Source organism: Lithobates pipiens, unplaced genomic scaffold (assembly GCF_037356315.1).
Source record: "Lithobates pipiens isolate NorthernLeopardFrog02 unplaced genomic scaffold, aLitPip1_a1.2 Scaffold_8, whole genome shotgun sequence".
Taxonomy (NCBI): domain Eukaryota; kingdom Metazoa; phylum Chordata; class Amphibia; order Anura; family Ranidae; genus Lithobates; species Lithobates pipiens.
The window spans coordinates 200,850,123-200,866,738 of NW_027507903.1; the positions used below are offsets into that span (position 1 = coordinate 200,850,123).

The window sequence follows — 16,616 nt, forward strand, 5'->3', positions numbered from 1 at the left end:
ACACATCACTATCTAACAGGATAGCGCATGAAGACTTATTTGAGGCGGAAAACTCACCCAGCTGTAAAGCGCCAAAAAATGCCAAAGAAAAAGCTGCGTTAAAAAATAAAATTTCATAAGGGGAATAGCATACTGAAGGCAAAGTCTGAATTAATTTAACCAAAAGATCAATAGAAATGGGTCTCCTACCATCTCTAACCAAATGGGAACGCCTAAAACCTTTCAATACCTGACGTACTGTATAGAAAGAAGACAAGACCGGAAGGTCAAAAAATTTTAGAAAGAAGGAAACACCGGCCAAAATTTTATGTATAGAAGCTGCACTAAGGTTAGAATGGATTAAAAAAGTAACAAAAGACAGAGCTGTGTAAGCATTACAACTGGCAATACTTAAATTGTATGTAGAGCAGAAACTATCCCATCTCGACCATGCTCTCAGATAGTCCTCCCATGTTCTCAGTGAAACAGAGTTCTTTAAATTGGCGGAGATTAATCCCAAATCAAGCCCCAGAGGAATTCCGGGCATTGGGAGCCAATTGGGTCTGCCTCCGGAGCCAATTCGTGGAACCTGGAAAACTGAAGACGAGATAACGAGTCTGCAATGCTATTGCTTACACCTGGTAAATGTTTAGCCTTAAGCCAAATATTATATTTCATACAATGGAGAACTAAAACGAAGCAATTTGATTACAAAATCAGACTTGGAAGATAAACAATTAATCGCGAATAGGACACCTTTATTATCCGTGTGAATTAAAACTCTCCGATTTTTAAACAAATCACACCAAATAACTACCGCCACCACTACTGGGAATAATTCTAACAAGACTAGGTTACGCGCAATGTCAGGAATCCTCCAAGATGTGTGCCACTTTGAAGCACACCAATGACCTGCCAGGAAGGCACCAAAGCCTATAGAACCTGAAGCGTCGGTAAAAAGGCCTAGTTCAAAATCGTCTATAAATTCTTTCTGCCATACCGTTGATCCATTAAAACCTAACAAAGAACTCATCCCATACCTTTAAATCATCTTTAATGGCTTTTGACATGGTAACATGAGAGGATTTTTTTAAATCCTTTGTAGCCCTAGCAAAACGGCGAGAAAAAAATCCTAGCTACCGGAATTACTCTTGCAGCAAAAGCAAACAAGCCTAATAGAGATTGGACATCTTTAAGCAGAACTCTCCGTCTAGATAGAAAAGAGGATATTAGCGACCTAATCTTGAAAAGCTTTGATGGAGGCAATCTGAATTCCATGGCATTTGAATCTGACAATGCCCAAAAATTCCAGACTAGTAGATGGAAACACTGTCTTCTCCTGGGCAAGGGGAATGCCAAAATTTTCACAAATATCAAAGAAGGCTGACAAAGAATCAGAGCAAACAGAACATTCAGGTGGACCTATGAAAAGAAAATTATCTAGATAATGAATATAACCAGCACTGGGATGCACCACAGACACTACCCATTGAAGAAAAGAAGAAAAAGCCTCAAAGTAAAAACAAGATAAGGAGAAGCCCATTGGCATACATTTATCAAAATAAAAATATCCGTTAAAATGAAAACCTAGAGAACTAAAGCCTTGCGGGTGTACTGGGAGTAAACGAAATGCAGACTTAATATCCGCCTTGGCCATTAATGAATTCCTTCCAAAATGCTCAAGGAGAACCAAGGCCTCATCGAAAGAATACGTAACTGAAGCATCGAAATCGGCAACCTCATCATTAAGAGACTCGCCAGCAGCAAATGATGTATTAGGCGAAAAGAGCCTGGCTCTTTTTTGGGAACTACGCCCAATGGAGAAATTCTGAAGTTGGAGAAAGGGGGTGAGAAGAACGGACCCGCAATCCTGCCCTCTTAGTTCTTTCTCAATTTTAACCCTAACAACCTCTGGGTGTGAAAAGACCGAACGCAAATTGTCCACTAACTTACAGCCAGACCCAGAAAAACCTGGGACTAAAAAAAACATGCTTGAAGCCGCTATAAAGCAGCTCCGCCATCCTGGTGTTTGGATACATTTCTAGCCAAGGAAGCATGTTTGACAATTTCACCGTTGTCTGTGCCTTTTGAAAACCCATCCCTGGATTGAGGCTGACCTGACATGGCAGAGGCCTTTCGATAACGTCTACAAGCCGGGTGTGACCCTGTACAATATGAGCACTCGTGTTTGTATCTACAGTTGGCCAGAAATCTGCATTGTCCTTCATTGAATGCAAAGCAGAAACCTTTGCGAAATGAATTAGTAGAGTTGGGTGCTTTGAATTGCACCTGCGGTTTTGGAGGCAACATCAGATTTAACCAAAGGCCAACGTAGAGAAGGGTGTACCGCCAGCTTCTGCCTGAAATTCTCATCATAATGAAACCATGAAATACCCCCGAAATGCCTAAAGGCCTCAGCAACAATGTCTAGATGTTGAAATAGCCCAGAACATTTTTCTGGAAATTTTTCACCCACAACTGAAGCGAAAATACAGAATGCTTGAAGCCAATTCTGGAATGTTCTAGGTACTGCTCTCCTATCTTCTGAACGCTCCTCTGATTTCTTGTCTAATTTAGAAAGAGAAATTATTTGGAAGAAGGCAGGAGGGATAATCAACAAATTCTCCTCTCCAAATTTTCTCCTTAACTGAGGAAGACAAGTGAAAACCTAACGGGGAGATTTCGCACGGAAGCGCCTCTTTCATACAAGCTTCTGCTACTTGACAAGGTGTATTATTACAAGAACTAGGCTGTAAAAGACCACCAGTATTCACTAAAGTGCTCTGAGTTCTTAAAGGGTTAAACTGTTTCTCCATAGGAATAGTAAAATTACCCTGCGAACGCATAGCGTTCCAGACAGGGCCAACCTTTAAAGCATCCGCAGTGACTGACTGCTGCAATCCAGTACCATCTTGATAAGCACCAATATTTTGTGCACCTGAAGCAAGCAAAGGCTGCACATCTTTCCTTACACCAATAGGGGGAGCAGTACTAATATTCAAATGATTAACAGGATTTTGTAATATCGCTCCAGAATACTGAGCACCTGACACTGCACCAGAATACTGTGCACCTGGCTGCAAATTATAGGAAAAAGTACCAGAAGACTGTACACCTGACATAGTATTAATAGGAGTACCCACAAGGCTGTGTCTCCTGAGCTGCACCAAATAAATGTGCCCCTTGTAAGGTACCAGAAGGCAGTGCCTCCTGTACAGGGATAGTTGTTTGAACTGAAACATTGTTTAATTGCTGTCTATTCTGAAAAGAACTGCCAGCGCTTGCAAACAGAGCCCTGGCAATGAGAGAGGGAGAGGGAGATCCTTGTTCCCCTTCTGACAGGCTAGTAAAAGCATTTGCTAATGAATTAAGGATAACAATTAAGTCAGGTAAAGAAGAAACAGGATTCTCACCAGGCGGAATATCTGACACAGCATTCTGTCCCAAAGGAGCTGCAGCGCTGGTTTCTGGAATGGAGGATGAGGAGGATAAAGTTGCAGCATCTTTAAGATACCTGGAACGAGAAGTAGAAGTGAAAGAATCTTCCTTAGAATAAGGAACAGCAGGGGCTGCCGACTTTTTCTGCTTCTTTCCTTTTCCTACAGGTATGCGGGAGTTGCCAGCTGAAGGAGAATTCCTGTGTTCCTCCATAATGTTCGGCATGGGCGTCAGACAGGCAGGGAGAGAAGAAAAAGCAGGAGGGTCTTCAGCTAAGCAGTGCCTCAGCCACTCCTCACCGCCCGAGCTTTCTGCTTTTTCCAGAAGCTGACGAAGGAGAGACTCCATTCTAACTGTACACCTGAGCGCAAACTGGTCCTCTTCAGGTGGCTGTGAAGCTGAGGTAGCGTCCGGCTTATATAAGCAGTCATAGGCGCGAAGAAACAGCCCGCCAAATTCCTCCAATGACGGCATGTTGCTAAGGGATATTGCACCAATAGCCCTGCTGAGAGAAAGGAGAGAAAATGCACAGGCAAAGAGCCCTCTGCCCTGTCCCATGCGGGCCCCCGGTTAATGCCGGGGACCGAACAGTCTACTATAGATGCAGGTTTTGGCTGCACGCTGCTTGCAGCAGCGTGCTGAAACTTTTTTATTTATTTTATTTTTTTTACCCTTGTTTTGTTGGGCCTTTTGACACAGTTCTGTTTGCCTAGTTATTGCCCACCTTTTTATAGAGGTCGTAGAGGATGAATTGAAAGTATTAATCTGTGAAGTACAAGTAATTATATTTGAATTTGGTGAATTAAGATGCTTTCTAAATGTCACTATTAAGAACTACCAAAATGTGCTCCTAAAGTTACCAAAATGGAAGCCCTTCTTTTTTTTTTTTTTTTTTTTCCTGATCCATGTCATTTTAAAGGGCTATCTCACCAGAAAAATGTTGGTAGGGACTTCTTGCATTTCCCTGAATAATTCCTCCAGGCTCCTCTAAATTTATTTTGTGGTGTAAAGACTGTAAAATACCAAAGCAATACAGGAAATATTGAACTGCTCTAGAAAAAAAATGCTCCCAGGATTTTTTAGTCTTGGGCTTTTGTGACGACATCCTTGGAGGTCTTGGCTGTATCAATTGCAGACATGTACATCCACAAGTAGACCCAGTGTTCATATATAGAACACCAATGAGTACCTACTTCCTCCCCCCCCCCCCCCCCCCCAGAGACAGTATTCGGTACTGTATAGTTATATCTGATATTTGTAAAAGTTTCAGAAATGTAGAATGCAATGAATCTTTATTTTACCTCGCCCTCCTCTCTATCTGAAGCATTTGCAAGAAGCCTTGTGGGGTGTTTTCAATAAAAAAAAAAAAAAAAAAAAAGTTTAAACTGAACACAAACATGACACTTGTAAAGTGCCGACACAAAAAAAGAAATGAAAATATAAACTAAAAAAAACCCCATACGGGTCAAATAACAGCATGGCCCTGACTAACAGTAAAGGACTATCTTGGGAGAAAAGCCTATCTTGGGAGAAAAGCCAACTACATTTCCACAGTCATTTTCTTTTCAGAATTTTTGTATGCAACCGACACTGGCATCCAGATATACAATCAACTCTTCAGATAAACCCTGCATCTAATACTGACAGATGCCTATCCCCGATCAAATTTATAAACCTGAAGCACTACATGCAGTTTTACAGTATTGATAAACAACTGAACCGCATATTCAAAGAGACAGCTCTCACTCTGATGCAGTAGATGCATCATTCACCCAGCCTCCCCACACTTTGTCAAATTTTGCCTGCACCCCTTCACTGGCATATGTAGCCTTTATAAAGAGGTAGGGCTTTGACATTTTGTAGTTCACCTGTCTTTGTTACTCCTAAACAAAAGGCTTGCACACCAAACAATACAACTCAGCTTTTAACAGATTCCAGTAAAGTATAGATTTTTGTGTGCTGGCCATTTTTGCTTATGGATTTGTTTGGTGTCTTCATTGGGCATGAATGTTGAAGGTATGGATGATTTGACAAATCTGTCGCATTGGATAGTGTATGATATTACTATGCCAGATACTGCTGTTTTTAGGGCAGCTCTGGTAATATTTTATAAATGTCCCCCCCCCCCTCCCCCCCTCCTCATAATCCACTGCATTTATCAGTCAGTAAGTACACTCCTGGGTTGTGTGCTGGTATCAGAATTATTCTGAGGTCTCCTTGCAGTAAAAAATGCAATAATCCCGGCAAGGACATGGCAATGAAAGCCACATTCAACAGAGTAAACACCCTTGATGTTTGCTTTTCTGCAATATAAGTGTTTTCTGCCATTTCTATAATTTGAAAAAAATGCTGTACTGTTCCTTGCATGGTTTATTAATTCTTCTGGGCTATTGTCTTCAATCCAAAGATTCATGTAGGAGTTGGCATTTAAAAAATCCGTGTAAAGTGTTTATGTGCAGTATTGAAAAGAGAACTTTTTTTTTTTTTTTTTTTTAAACCTTTATCTGCAAATGTTCCATGTGTTTTTATTTTTAATTTTTTTATTTTATACAACCAGTACTGTACTTAAATTACTACTAGGGCTTTTTAGGACTCTGCAGAGCAATCCTAAATGTATTCATTTTTGAAGCTTTCAAAAGAAATGCACAGGAACATTGTGTAAAATGCTTGGACAGAAATGAGCTCCATGCTGTTAACATTTTATCCTAGTTTTAAATACTCCCCCCCCCCCCCCCTTCCTTCTTGGGTAAGAACTTATATTTTCACATAGAAAAAGTAGCCATATTCATATACAGTGCCTGGAAAAAGTATTCCCCTTGATATATATTCTACATTTTGTCATGTTACAGCCAAAAACGTGGCATGCATTTGTATGCAGCCCCCTTTACTCTCATACCCCTAACTAAAATAAAGTGCAACCAATTGCCTTCAGAAGTCATCTAATTAGTAAATGGAGTCCACGTGTGTAATTTAATCTCTGTATAAATACAGCTGTTCTGTGAAGCCCTCAGAGGTTTGTTGGAGAGCCTTTTAGTGGACAAACCACATCATGAAGGCCAAGGAACACAACAAAGATCAGGGATAAAGTTGTGGAGAAGTTTAAAGCAGGGTTAAGTTATAATAAAAAAAAAAAAAAAAAAAAAAAAAAAAAAAATCCAACGCTTTGAACATTTCAGAGCACTGTTTAATCCATCATCTGAAAATGGAGAGAGTATGGCATAACTGCAAACCTAGCAAGACATGGCCAGTCACCTAAACTGACAGGCAGGACCAGGAGAGCATTAATCAGAGAAGCAGCCAAGAGACCAATGATAACGCTAGAGGTGCTACAAAGATCCACAGCTCAGGTGAGAGAGTCTGTCCACAGGGCAACTATTAGTGGTGCACTCCAAGTCTGTCCTTTATGGAAGAGTGGCAAGACTAAAGCCATAAGATGTCCCATTTGTAGTTTGCGAGAAGCCATGTGGGAGACACAGCAAACCTGTGGAAGGTGCTCTAGTCAGATGAAACAAAAATTGAACTTTTGCTGTGTAGCTAAAAACTAACACTGCACATCACCCTGAACACACCATCCATTGTGGTGGCAGCATCATGTTGCGATGCTTTTCTTCAGCAGGCACAGGGAAGCTGCTCATGATGGTAAGATGGATCCAAATACAGGGCAATCTTGGAAGAAAACCTTTTTGAGTCTGCCAAAGACTTGAGACTGGGGCAAAGGTTCACCTTCCAGCAGGACGACAACCCTAAAAATACAACCAGAGCTACAATGGAATGGTTAAGATTTAAAGCATATTCAGAATCGCAGTCAATGTCAAGACCGAGATCCAATTGAGAATCTGTGGCAAGACTTGAGCATTATAAAAGAAAGGTAGGGATTCCGGCACTCCAATTTTTGTAATGTCTTATTAGGATGGTGCAATATAAGCTTAAATGGCTCATTAAAGTCAGTAACTATCTATTTGCAGGTAAGGCAGCCATCCTCCAGAGGGTATCCATAACTTCGGTATACAAGCAAAAAAATGGGGGGGGGGGGGTTTGGAGGTGCCAACTTACTGGTTTTCAGGTTCATAAAGTGGTAAAGTCAATCAAAGTTAAAAAAAAAAAAAAATCCTGGAGTGTGTGGTGATAGGGTACAAGCTCCGCTGGCAGTTTGCTGTAAGGATGTTAGTCCTGGTTGTTTTAGCAGCTAGTCCATGTTGAGCATTGCCGTTCATACGCTCACCATCCATTGTGACAGAGCTTGAGCTATTTTGCAAAGAAGAATGAGCAAAAAGGTCGCTCTCTAGATGCACAAAGCTGGTAGACATACCCAAAAAGTAATTGTATTTGCAAAGTATTGACTCGGGGGCTAAATACAAATGCATGCCACACTTTTCAGATATTTATTTGTAAAAAAAAAATGTGAAAAACATTTTATTTTACTTCCACTTCACAATTCTGTCCCACTTTGTGTTGGTCTATCACATAAAATCCCAATTAAATAAATTTACATTTTTGGTTGTAATGTGACAAAATGTGGAAAATGTCGAGGTGTTTGAATACTTTTTTCATTGCACTATTTGTGTAATGAGTAATTGTGCAGTATCCTGATATTTGATTCTTAATGTGTGTTAACAGTACAAGCTTTTTAAAACTGGCCATGCGTTAGGAACCATGCTTCCCAAGGTGCTCTAATGCTCATTGTTCAACACTTTCAAGCTATGGCAAGGGCTGATTTGTCCCCTTCCACCTCCTGTGTCTCCACTTGCATTCCACCTTCTGTTTTATATTTGCATACTAGTGCCTTAGGATTCAGAGCCTTTGGGGTAAATAAGGTTAAAGTTTTTTTTTTTTTTTTTTTTTATTTGTGGTGTCTGCATATTAGTCTTGTGGCCAGTTTTTATAAAATATGCACTGAGAAGAAAAAAACTTTGAAGTGGTATTAAACCCAACAATCATGTTGATACAGGGGGTGTGTTACTAACCAGATAACCAGGTGAAAGAGTGGAAAAAGTAAAAAAACAAATGCAGCCACTACATCTAATGTATGGTAAACTGCGCTATATTAAAATTTTTGCTTTTGGACTGAATACCACTTGAATTTTGCATAGCATATAACATCTATACATTGTATTTGAGACATTGGTTTATTGCTTTGAGCTAGAATCGGTTTAGTAAAAGGAATGGGTACCAAAACTGCCAACAAGCATGTGAAACGGTCATGTCTGTCTTGAAGTGAGAAAGTACAGTTGTTCGTTAACCATTTCCTGACTGAGATATAGCCAAAAGACAGGTTTTCCAGTTCTGGGATGAAGTTCATAAACACTCTCCCAGAACCCTGCTCGCCTGCTGCGGCATGCATCGGCCATGCTCTGTTACCACTGCGTCTTTTTGGACACGGCTGATCACAGATCCTGGTAAAGGGCCAATCACAGTAGCCCTTTAGCTGTGATTGGACACAGCTGATAACTGGCAAGTTCGTTTTACATGTGATTACCATGTAATCGGCATTCCTTTCCTTCTACGCTGTGTCTGTGGGAGGGAACAAAAACAATTAACCAGCAAGCCTGTCAGCACATCATTTACTATGATAATTAGGGCACTGGTCATCAGTGCAGCCTTATCCACACACATCAGTGAAAGAAAAAAAATTAGTTTGTAGAAACTAAGATGGTGCCTTTCCAGATGTGCAACCTGCTAATGCATCCCCATACCATCAGGGATGCAGGCTTTGAACTGAGCTGATAAAAAGTTCAGAAGGTCCCTCTCCTCTTTAGTCTGGAGGACATAACGACTATGGTTGCCAAGAAGTATATCAAATTGGTTTTCCGCTTTGCAACAGACAAAATGGTTTTCCGCTTTGCAACAGACCATTTTAAATGAACTTTGGCCCAGAGATGACAGTGTTTTTGGATCGTGTTCAGATATGTTTTCTTCTTGCGTGATAAAGCTTAACTTTGATTTTTTTTTTTTTGGATGGCACGGGGTAATCTGTGTACACAGACAGTGATTTTTGGAAGTATTCCTGAGCCCATACAGTGATGTCAATCACAGAACCATGTTTTTAATGTAGTGCCATCTATGGGCCCAACGGATCACATGCATACAATATTGCGGTTTGGATTTGTCCCTTGTACAGAGATTTATATATTTAAAATCTTTTCAATTTTACATTAAAGAGGGATTTCACTGTGAAAAAATAAATATTAAAAGCCAGCAGCTACAAATACTGCAGCTGCTGACTTTTTTAATGGACACTCGCCTGTCCCAGGATCCAGCGATGTCTGCAGCCGAGGCCTATCGATCTCTCGGCTGCTGCCGCCACCATTCTAGATGAGGGAATCTGGAAGTGAAGAGTTGGGGGCTTCACTTCCTGGTTCCCGACTGCGCATGCACGAGCTGCGCAGCGCAATAGTAATTGTCCACGCTGTCTCTGGGACCCGTGTGTGTCCCAGCAGACAGCGCGCAGGGACAGGAAGAGGCATAGACACTCCGCAATTGGTTAGAATTAACGGGTTGCGATTTTTGAGGCAGTATGGAATGGCAGCGAATTTGCTCCACATATAGTGTGAACTGAGGCTGAAGGTACAACTTTTAGAGCTGTCATCCTTATCGTTGTTTTAATACTTAATGAGCCGTGACCCACAACAAACATGCAACCAGTGATGTGTACTTTACCTGTATACATAATCCACCAAGTAGTGAAACAAGGATACATGTGGCAGCTCTAGAGCTTACACCTTTTAAAAACCAGCTAGAAATTGTGACTTCCATATTTGTGCCCAGGCAGGTGCCCTTTAATGCCTGTGGGCAGGTGGATCTGTCTGTCTTTATAACCAAAAAAGGTTAAGATTTTTGCTTTATAAACTTAGAAAAAAACGAACTTTTTTTTTTTTTTTTCGTTTTACATGAAACAGGTTTTCTTGAAAAGTGACCGGGTTGCCAGAATGGTACACAGTGGAGGATGTTCCTCAAATGACTTCAGAGAAGTTTTTAAAAAGAACATTGAAAAGAGGGTACGCAGTTTGCCAGAAATTGATGGATTAAGCAAAGAAACTGTTTTGAGCTCTTGGATTGCAAAATACGATGCCATTTACAGAGGAGAAGAGGATCTTCGCAAGCAGCCCAACAGAATGGCACTCAGTGCTGTGTCTGAACTCATACTAAGTAAAGAACAACTTTATGAAATGTTTCAGCAGATCTTGGGAATAAAGAAACTAGAACACCAATTGTTATACAATGCTTGCCAGGTAGGTTTGTACTGTTCAGCTGTATTTCTCAAATTGTTTTCCTTTCATTTAAGGCACTATATATTGCATGGAAATGCCAAGCATGCACCACCATAGAACGGGACAAGATAACAGATTGCAAAGTTTTTATTTTATTTTATTTTTTTTGGTCAGTTTAAATGAACGTTATAAACTATACAATACATAGAAACTGCCATGTAGATAAAGTTGGCAACCAGGTTACCTAACTATGAATAAGGCTTTGATAGGTTGAAACGCATTAGTGTTGGCTCTGTTGAGAACATGGGTAATTGGACGAAATAAAGAGACATTGGGGGTTATTTATGAAAGGAAAATCCACTGTGCACTTGGAAATAAAGTTACTGTAGATCTGAGGGGGACATGCAAGGAAAATAAACAGCATTTTAGCTTGCACATGATTGGATAATAAAATCAGCAGAGCTTCCACTCATTTCAGATCTACCACTTAGATTTACAGCGACTGCATTTCCAAGTGCGCTTGCAGTGCAAAGTGGATTTGCCTTTCGTAAATAACCCCCATTGTATTCATCCTCACCTGATTGCTGATTTTATCTACTTGGAAGGACACTTGTGTTGCGGGGTGGAGACCGCAAGTCACACACGGTAAGTGGAAACGGAGAGCGCTTGCCGGCCCTGACTGCGTGATTAGGTTGCAGTGCCGTTATCTTGCATGTGCATTTATTTATATATAGGAACTGCCCAGCATGGCCCAAATGGGATTTGTACATAGTGGTTAAAGGGGGATGTTTCAAGATGTGACTTGTTCTGTTTCAGATTTTTTTTTTCTTTCTATATATGCTGTATTGTGACACTGTTTTTGATATAAATTTTTGAAAAACTACAATTCTGTGGACTGTAAATTTTTTTTCACCTCTCGTCATATTTTTGGCAACTATATAAGATATCCACTGTGGTGACATGTACTTAAATGTTTTGCAATTGTGAGTTGCATGTGCTAGACAACTTAATTTATTATGGAGGTAAATTAAATCTGTCCCTGCTGGTTTCTGAATTCTGCTTGATTGCAGCCACTCAGAATTTTGCTTCTACTGGTTGATGTATTATTCAGTATAAGTTATTAGTAAGAGTCATCAGAATCTATTCATTGCTATTTGTGATTCCCAGACCTCTCTCTGTAGTCTAGGAATTTGTCAAATTTTTACTCTCAGCATTGATTGGAAACATTGAGTGTATGCCCTGACTGTATCCATTGGACACTTAAAGTGGAACTTTAGCCAGAAAATGAAGTCCTACTAGATAACTTCATGCTGGTCCTTTTGCAGGTATAGTTATGTAAAACATTAAAAATGGGTGCCTATACTGTTTAAAATGCAGTATTCAGTCTCACCCTTCTCTGCACATGCTCAGTTGCTCTCTATTTTCAGGCACTGCCTAGTTTGTAGAGGCTGATCTGTTGACAGCCTTGAATCGGAATTAAACACGCCTGTCCTTTACAGCCAAGGAAGCGGCTTTTGTCTGTTCTGCTGCTGCACATGTGATCAGTTATGACATTAGGCATTTGATGGTTTGACAGTTTGGGAACACAAGCAAATGTGACAGTTTGCACTCCCAGTGTTCTATCAAAGTGCCTCCCGTTGAAAAATGTCTCAGATGCGCATGCGCAGTACCAAATATCACTCCAGCTGATATGGTCATCAGTTGGCGTGATGTCAACACAGCTCATGCGCAGATCGTCTGAGGTGTTTTTTGATGGGCAGTATTCAAAGCTATGCAAACAGCGGATAGAGAACATACTTGTCAGATTGTGCCTTGCTGTTGCGGGGCGGGTTTTCCATGTACTGATAGGCAGGTTTGGTCAGTGTTGCGGGGAGGGTGGCTTTGGTCTGTTGAACGTCAGGTGTTGGCTGTGTCTAAGGGCAGGTTGCAACACATACAAAACCACCCTTCAACATGCCCCGCAACAGTGAGACGTTTCCCCACTGTTTGCATAGTGTCGGATAATGCCTCAGACGATCTGCGTATGCACTGTTGACATCACGGCAGCTAATCAGTATATCAGCTGGTGTGACGTTGGGTCTGCACATGTGCAGTACCAATTGGGGGCATTTTTTTTCGAGGCACTTCTCGATAGAACACTGGCATTCTAGGAATAGGGGGAAAGAACCTAAAAAAAATTATTCTCCATTAAGTCCTATGTAATTCACATTGCTGCGATGCATTTTGAAAAGTCCTGCATGGTGCATCTTTGTGCTTTTGAAAAGCACACCTTCCATTGTTAGTCATTGAGTGCATTAAAAGCCCTTGCTTTTGGGGCGTTATTTAAATCACATGTTCATATTTCACAGTTGCATGCTGGGAGTCGGGGAAACGAGGGCACCAAAAGTGCTCTAAAAACACAATGTGCATTTTTTTTTTCTTTTAAGTGCACTAGTGTGAAAGGGGTCCTTAAGTAGACAGAGGATCACAGTATATTGTATAATTTCAACCATTAGGCTTCACCACTATTTAAAGCCACTAAATTCCCTCAATCAACATTAGGTATTTGTAATTCTTAAGCCGATAGCATAAGTAAATGGGAAGTATATGTGTGCACGCTGCGCTAATGCAAAACGCCTATCTGTGCATTCAAATGAGGTGAAACAAATGTCACTGTGAAACAGAGGCAAATAATTCCACAGTAACGCACTAAATTAATATTAACCTAGTGAAATTATCAACCTAAAATGCCCATATGTGTCCATATGGCATATACCAAAAAAATGTTCCAACATATGCAAATCAATAGGGTAATACAGTCCAACTTAAAGGGGTTGTAAACCCTCATGGTGTTTCCCCTTTATGCATTCAATAAAGGTGAAAAACTTCTGTAGCCCCCCCCCGTTTTACTTACCTGAACGCCGTCATTCTTTGGCCAGGAACGAGCATACCAGCTCTAGCTGGTGTCTCATGTCCTGATTGGATAGATTGATGCAGCGCAGCCATTGGCTCTGGCTGCTGTCAATCAAATCCAATGATGTGGCGCCGAGGCAGAGTCCTGCATTCTGTGAATGGATACAGATGTTGGATTCTGGAGCGCATCCGCACGGGTGCCCACCTTAAGAAAACGCTTCTCCGACGTGGACACTCTGAGAGGAGGAGCCAGGAGCACCGCTGAGAGAACCCAGAAGAGGTAGATCCGGGCCACTCTGCAAAACTAACTGCACAGTGGAGGGAAGTATGACATGTTTGTGTTTAAAAAAAACCAAAAAAAAAAACCCCGCTTTACAATCCCTTTTTAAGGTGATGAAAAAAATAAAACAAAATCTCGTTGATTCACCAAAAGTGATCTGAGCCAATTCCACTCTCAGAAATAAAGCTCGCCAGATGCTGTTGCCATTCACTCTCGTGTCTGGCAAATATCCCCTAATTAGATGTTATTAAAGAGCCAGGTATTTCAAGTGACAAGGTCAAATTACACAGCACAAGCACTGTGCGGTTATTCATACTTTAAAGCAGGGGTCTCCAAACTATTGCCCATCGGTTGTTCAGGAACTACAATTCCCATCATGCCTAGTTATGTGTGTGTGAATGTCAGATTTTTACAATGCCTCATGGGACGTGTAGTTCTGCAACAACTGAAGGGCCATAGTTTAGAGATCCCTGCTTTAAAGGAACAGGATCTTTTTTTTTTTTTTTTTTTTTTTTTTTGGGCAACAAACACCTGTGACTTGCCCCGCCATGAAGACGTTAGCTGTAATGGCCCGGTGCCCACATTTGCTATGACAGTGCAGAGGAAAGGAGCGAGGCTCCAGGCGGCCACATTGCTGGACCATGGGACAGGTGAGTGTGTTAAAAGTCAGCAGCTACACTTTTTGTAGCTACTGACTTTTAATAAACTAAAAAAACGGGTGGCACTCCGCTTTGAGGTAAAGTAACCTAGAAATTGTGGTATGCCGGGTAAGGGATCACAATGGGGGACACTTATCCTTTACTGATACAAAGTACAGCAGATCTCTACTGCATCTGAGGACCACAAACTAAAAATGCAATTTTTAACATTGAAAGCAAAGCACACCCATCCATTCTTGTCCCCATGCTTTTTGTTGAGAAAGCACGATGAAAAAACCCCCCAAGCATTTCTGGCCATGGCCATCTGGAGTAAGGGCGGACATTCATGTAGCCATCTACCCTTAATGTGTTTTACACCCCCCCCCCCCCCCCAAAAAAAAAAAGATCCTGTTCATTTAAAGCAGGGATCTCTAAACCATGGCCCTTGCAGTGAGGGAAGTGTCGCCTAGGGGGAGAGGAGTCTAGATAGCCGAGAAGTGGAAGGAAGAAGTGGCCCTTTTGGGTGGAACTCCGCTTCAACATTTTAATTTAACCCTTTCGCTACCAGGCCCCATGCTCCATTTTGTACACTCAGATGGGCAGACCATTTTTGCAATTTCTTCCTTTGCTTTTTTATTTTTCATGTTGGTTTTTTTTTTTTTTTTTTTTTTTTTTTTTTTTTTTTTATAGCTTTCAGAGTTTCTCAAAGACCCCCAAACCATATATTTTCTGAAAGTACGCGATCAGTAGAATAAAAAAAGTGCTGATTTTTTTGGACCTGGTGGTATTTGCGCAAATGTTTATCAAACCAATATATTTGCAAAAAATGCACTAAAATCATTATTGGCAGATAAAAACAGTGAATTTTACAAAATTCATAATATAAAAGTTTAACAACCCAATAACAGCAATTTACATACATTGTACCTTTATCGTTACCTGGGTATCCGTTGCTCCACCTGCTAGGAGAATAAATAAATCTCACACCAATTGTACTTTAACCAGACTAGAGCTGCCACGACGAGTCGTCGTAATCGATTACGTCAACTACAAAAATACATAGACGTGCGTGCAGGGCGTCGATGCGTCACAGTGCTCCGTATCTCCCGCTCTCCTCCATGCTGCCATCCCCCGCTCTTCTCCCTCTCCGTGCCGCCGTCCCCCTCTCTTCTCCCCCCTCCGTGCCGCCGTCCCTAGGGGTGCAACGGATCATCACTGATCCGTGATCCGAACGGGTCACCCCACTCGGATCGGCACATGCCGTGCTCCGCGGAGTGCTCCACGGTCTCGGCCTTAGGAGAGGCCGCGGCTTCGGCCTAGCTCCGAAGCGGCGGCCATCTTGCTACACCCAGGCGTTTACAATGTGATCACTCCGGAGCGATCATTTGTAAACAAAGTGAAAAATATCTGAATGTGGTATGTCGGTTAGATTGCTGCTAGACCTAAAGTGTATACCATGCACTTGAACAACAATAAATAAAGGTGATCAGCGCAAACTATATACCAAATATTACTACAAAGATGGAGAGTCCTTGTTTGATATGTATTCTACTTCATAGATAAAGTGCAATAAATAATTATATCAATACTATTGGTGTATCCCAATGCACATTGCTGCTGTGCAAACTACATAAATGTATTCGCTGTGCATGCGATTATTTAGCTGCTGTGTAAAACTGCTACTGTGCAACCTACATAAATTTCTCACTGTGAATGCGATTTAGCTGCTGTGCAAACTGCTACTGTGCAATTTACGCAAATAAATAATTTGTTGTGAATCCAATAATTTAGCTGCTGTGCAAACTGCTACTATGCAAACTACGCAAATTATTTTCAAAAAATGCTCAACACATTACCATAAATTCATAAAGTGAATAAAATGGCTACTGCTATGCAAATAATTAAAACAAACAGTTAATATAGTGCAAAATCATGCAAAACATCATCAGATGCTAAACATAATTGAATGAACACTAAATAGTGCAAAATGGTGCAAAGATTATCATAAAGTTCTGAGTATCAAATGTTCCTTTGTGTACGCCTTTAAGTGTGCAGGTGTACCAATGCAGTTCTATTTATATTGAGTAGTGCAGGGGTTGACAAATTTGCTTGGAATCTAGGAGCCAGCTTAAAAAGTTAGGAGCCAGGTCCGTGACGACGATCCGGACCTGTCCCTGGCCT

General features: G+C 41.1%; 1 protein-coding gene across 13 annotated transcripts in view; it reads left to right on the plus strand.

Moving 5' to 3' along the window:
* The window catches only part of CADPS2 (calcium dependent secretion activator 2), an 852,012-nt gene that overhangs the window by 79,207 nt on the left and 756,189 nt on the right, over positions 1 to 16,616 (plus strand). For all 13 annotated transcript variants that reach the window (XM_077471987.1, XM_077471989.1, XM_077471994.1 and 10 more), the window contains exon 3: positions 10,314 to 10,646. In XM_077471987.1, coding sequence (XP_077328113.1) covers positions 10,314 to 10,646 — 333 coding nt within the window. The remainder of the gene's footprint in view (positions 1 to 10,313; positions 10,647 to 16,616) is intronic.